The following is a 5,414-nucleotide window of genomic DNA, read 5'->3' on the forward strand; positions in this document are numbered from 1 at the left end:
ATTGAAGTGTGTTTCTCAAACTTATGAGTAATAGTTTAGGTGTGATTCTCATCCTCTTAATAGTTTAGGTGTGAAACTCAAAAAAAAGAGGATAGTTTAGATGTTTTTTTGACACTTCATACTAAATAAAAGGATAAACCATTTGAAACACCAAGGATTCTTCTTATTTGGTCCTCCCACCTTTTTATGCAATAATGAGACTAACATGATTTACCACTAATTTTGTAATTTATGGGTTAGAAAATCTATAGATCTATCAAAAATTCACAGAACATTCTCAAAATCATGGAGTACATACATCATATTGATGATTTAATAATAGGTAGGTCATGCATGAAAGCAAATTAAGAAGGAAAACAAGCAATTTGTGTGTGTATATATATCAAGGTAGACGAGTATTTATTCTAGTATTTCTTGGTTACTGCAGATCCACCATCCACCACCTCTGCAGTTAAGATCTCAATTGGGAAATCACAGTCAGGAGTTGAAGGATTAACTGTGGTAATCGTTGCTCCTAATAAGTTGCATTTCCGCAGATCTTGATTACTCATTTGATAAAACATATTATATGCATAAGAGACCTTCTCTGTGAAACTGAGGTGATCACATGTTGCACCAGTGCCAAACGCACTGCAGTCTGATTTGGCACATGCATAGTCGTAATCTTGCAACACTAGTGTCTCGTTGTGATCCGTTTTACCATCAAACACACACCATCTATTCGGCATTCGCACAGTACCTTTACATGATATATATATATATATATAGGTAACAAGTCATGATGTGGTTTAAATGAAAGAGAATTTGAATGAATACACATAATTAGGATAAATGTACATATTCTATGATATTGCACTATATACATATGAAGAATGCCAACACTTAAGTGCAACACATAAAGCAAATCTATTTGCATATGATGTGATACATAAAGTTATGTATGCAGAAACACACAACATACATAGGACCACAAATTAACATGATTTAGAGAAACTGGAAATCACATTATATTGGTTAGCTAGATATGGTTACATGTCAAGATCAGACTCAGACAAGGAAACTAACTTAGCCAACCATGCTCTGGAGACATCATATCGTATAAGCTACACTTTGAGGAATTACCAACAAAATAGTCAAATTCCAAAATTTACAATATTTGTATATAGTACGATGACATACCTCCATTAAAGTTGATGGATACAATGAAAAATGAAGAAGATGTTTATCTTGGAAGAAAAGTCCAAAATTGGCCAAAGAATTATAACAAGAAGTGGACTAAGTGCTAAAAGATTGGGCCAGAAGAAGGCCAAGAGAAGGAATCACTTGGAATCCAATAGGAGCATAAAAGTTTTCTGGTTTAAAAGTTTTCTATTTTAAAGTTGGAAAACATACATAGATATGTTGTATTAAGAAAATATTTACCATTTATAGTAATAACATTTTTGTTTCGTTAGATACTTATAATACATTTATAATACAGTTTTAATATATATTATTGAGAATAATTTATAAAATACATGTAGTACATGTTTTATTAATGGTTAGTACATTTATCACACACTTATAATAAATTGTGTCAATTTCTTACCAAACAAACATAATATATTTTAAAACACTTATAATACATTAATATTGCATGCATAATTCACTTTTAATACATAGTCGATTTAACATAGTAGTTCTATGTATTGCTATAGATGGTAATAAAAAAAGTATTGCTAAAATCAGTAATTATTTATTAAAAAGTACTCATCCAATTAACTTTTTCCTTAATTTAAAGTTTTCTATTTTAAAATTTTCATAGTTTATAAGTTCCTAGTTTAAAGTTTCCTACTTATTATTCACATAAAAGTAGGATGTGAATCCTATTCTATTTGGGGTAGGTTTTCCCTATATATATGGGTCAATTTTTTTATATTAATAAAAAAAACATGATTAATATTATTTGAGAGGCTTCTCTTCTTTATACCTTTATTTATGGTCACTATTGATTTATCTTACAACATTATAAGAACGATTCTTTAAGAGGTAAGATTAATTTTTTAACTTCATATCTTTGGTTCTTATTATTAAATTAAAGAAGTTGATTAGTCTTATACTAATTGTTGTCTCTAATTTCTCCGAAATAGGGTTCTAAATCACTTTTGATATAAGTTCTTGAATTGATTCTATTAGTATTATAATTAGTTTTAATCCGCTAATTTTGAATACTAAGATCAATTACGGTTCTTAGCACTTTTTTTAAAATTTGAAAATTTTATTCTCGAAAACAACATAGTTTAGGTTCTTAGGTTTTTCTCTTATTATTCATCTCTTTATGTTGTTGTTTGATTAAGACATATTCTCATTATAAAAAAAATAAAGCAGAGGAAGTTGTCCATGCTGGATGATCGATCACTCAATTCAACATGAGTAGTAAGTACCTTTGGCAACAGAAGGCTTGACATCGCGGTCTTGCAGTGTGAAATCAATTTTGTACTTGGGTATACCATCGTGTTTATAGATACCCCAATGTCGTTGATAAGGGCCATAATCTGTAAGAACCATATTCTCATCTGTTAAGCCAAGGAGATACATATCTATATCTCTATTTGGGCGGAGTGGAGTTCCATCCTTCCTAGCCATATATTGAAGAAGACTGCGATGAAATCTTTCAGCATTTTCTTCACTTGCACTAACATATCCATCTGTAGGCCAACCAATTTGTCCGACAACAATCTCCATATCACCATAACCTGCCTTTGCTAGAGCACAAACAAGTGTATCGTATATGAAAGCGAAGAGATTAGTATATGTGTTATTGCCATCTATAATTTTGAACTTCGATTTATTATCGAAGAAAGCAAAGTCCATATCAAATCCGTATCTATAAACAGTATAGATTGGGAACATATGGACAACGAAAGGGGCACCAGTTCTGTTAATACAATCCAGAAATTCCAACATTTTCCCCTTTATGTCTTCTCGAAAATCACCTTCTGATGGCTTGGTCACATTTGTTAAGACGTCCGTGAAATGGGGAGTTGTTGCTTTGATATCTTGGAGGTTGAAACTATCAAGGGCATCTCTGGTCATATTCAGGAAACGGATAGTACCGTTAAATTGTTTTTTCATATATAATGATTTGGTAAAGGGTTCATTCCCCACGTACACATACCTATAAATCAATAATTAAGTCGGAGTTCAAATCAAACAGTAATAATAATGGGGATTAAATGAAAATTCCAATCTACTTGATTTGAATATTCAATTCATCACATGTACCTGAATTTAACTCCTTTGTCGGCATAAACCTTTACACGTTCGTGAATATAGTTGTCCATATGTTTTTGCTCCAAAACATTTTTTAAAAAATTCTCTTGTAAGGTGATGGTGAGACCGATATTGGTGTTGGCAAAAGCATCAAGAACGTGCAAGCTTGGTTGAAAAATTCTCAACTCTGGAATTCCATTTTGTAAGAGTAAATCTACAACCATTGATGGAACAAACTTTTGTGTTGCCATCCTTCCCCAATTTATGCCCAAGTAGCCTCCTACGTGAATTTCACCAGAAAAGAATATCGATGACATCAATAAGCTTATCCATAACGAACTTATCTTTTTGTACATTTTGGATTTTCGTAAGACTAAAAATGTTTTAAATGTTTCGTGCAATGTCTAGGCGTCTGTAATGCAGCTCGCCTTATGGATAAGCCCGCCTATGAGCGTAATTATGAATTTAAACCGTAAAAGAGAGAAGGATCAAGGTTTGCTTTTACAAAGATTTTAGGCATGCAATGAAACAAGGGATCTTCTCCTTCTAACTATACCTACAATGTTGTATTTGTGTGATTCCGCATGATTCTCGCTAAAATATTTAAGAGTGGTTCATAACATTCTCCAACTACCATCACAATATTATGAGATGAACATTATCTTTCATCCTCTTTGACTAGTAACTAAAGACGAGTTTCTCTTGCTATACAGCCTTTAATTAAAAAAAGGTCTTCAATTAATTTACAATTATGATTTATTTTTAAATTGAAACTTTACTATTACTTAAAAATAAAAATAAAAACTCAAAGTTCTCATTTGAAACCATGTGTGATCCATGTCCATATTGAAAATTCATCTGCCACAAAAATGGACATATATATATATATATATATATATATATATATATATATATATATATATATATATATATATATAACTTTTTACATTTTCTCTTCTTGCTTCTCTCTGTGAGGTATTATTAGGGGTGTCAAAAGAATATGAAAAATTGACTGAACCAATTGAATATCATTATTAAAACATTTCTTTCACAAGTGTGTTCTTGAAGAAACACTTCAATTCTCCACCAAGAAGCCAAAAATGTAAAACATTGTTGCCGTATTCTTTTATCTAAAACTATCAATTGGATTGTTTGATAATGTATCAATTATAGTATCTTTTAATTTTAAATCTAATTAATTAAAGGCTAATTAACAAAGGCCCAAAGTCGTCCAGTTACCAGAGACCTATGACCTAGGTTATATTTATATTTGAAAAATATTATAAAATATATTTATGTATTAACTTTAACATATTGTTAATATATAAATATATTTGCATACATATAACGGTTATTCGGTTTGATTTGATTTTTTTATTAATTAAAAAATCCATCCCAATTGTTCGGGAAGTTTATAACGCTTAAATAAAAATCCATAATTTTATATTTTAAAAAAAATATAAATCGATATATTTTGAGGTGATACTTTATAAGTAAAAAAAACTAAAATTTAATCAAACCGTATAGATAACGAAGAGAATTTGATATGATTGGGATGATTTTAGGAAATCTAATTTTTGTTATACATTATAAAAACATCCAAAAATTGGGATGATATAATTTTTTAAAAATAATCTATCGAACCAGTAAGACCCCGAAAGTTGAAAAGTGGAAAAACGGAGTGAAATTGTATCTAAGCTAAATGGCACCAGCTAGACCCTCACAAGACTTTCACGGGACATACAAGGATCCATGACCCATGAAAAGGGGTCGTGGAAGTCGCCTGGAAAGGGTGTCCAAAAGGAAGAAGATTCATGAGCCGTTCTACGAACCGCGAAAAGAACAATGACCCATGAAGGTGTCCCATGGAAGTGACCAGGCAAAGGGAAAATTGAATCGAAGTTCACGAAGCCTTCTCTGATTCGTAGAAAGATCGTCGCCGAGTAAACCCCATTGTAGAAAGTGTCCTCGGGAGTTCAGAGTGCAAGGTGTTTCCACGAGGGATATCATGATCTGCCGTGCCTTCCATGGCCGTATTACCCTCTGTCAAAATACCCCTTACCCATTCTCTAGACGACTCCAGGATCCGTGGAGCTCTTCACAGACAAGGAAGATGGCCCATCTAGGGGTCCATTCAGTGAATTTTAAAGGGGTGCTTCAGT

General features: G+C 31.8%; 1 protein-coding gene across 1 annotated transcript; it reads right to left on the reverse strand.

The window, feature by feature from the left end:
- Positions 1-360: 360 nt before the first annotated feature.
- LOC129896645 (glucan endo-1,3-beta-glucosidase 8-like) lies at positions 361-3,608 on the reverse strand. Its single transcript, XM_055972578.1, has 3 exons — positions 3,265-3,608; positions 2,424-3,157; positions 361-739 (listed from the first exon to the last, which is right to left on the reverse strand). Exons 1-3 carry the CDS (start codon positions 3,606-3,608, stop codon positions 405-407), a joined length of 1,413 nt encoding a protein of 470 aa, XP_055828553.1. The 3' UTR covers positions 361-404.
- Positions 3,609-5,414: the final 1,806 nt, after the last annotated feature.

The sequence above is a fragment of the Solanum dulcamara genome, chromosome 7 (genome assembly GCF_947179165.1).
Source record: "Solanum dulcamara chromosome 7, daSolDulc1.2, whole genome shotgun sequence".
Classification (NCBI taxonomy): domain Eukaryota; kingdom Viridiplantae; phylum Streptophyta; class Magnoliopsida; order Solanales; family Solanaceae; genus Solanum; species Solanum dulcamara.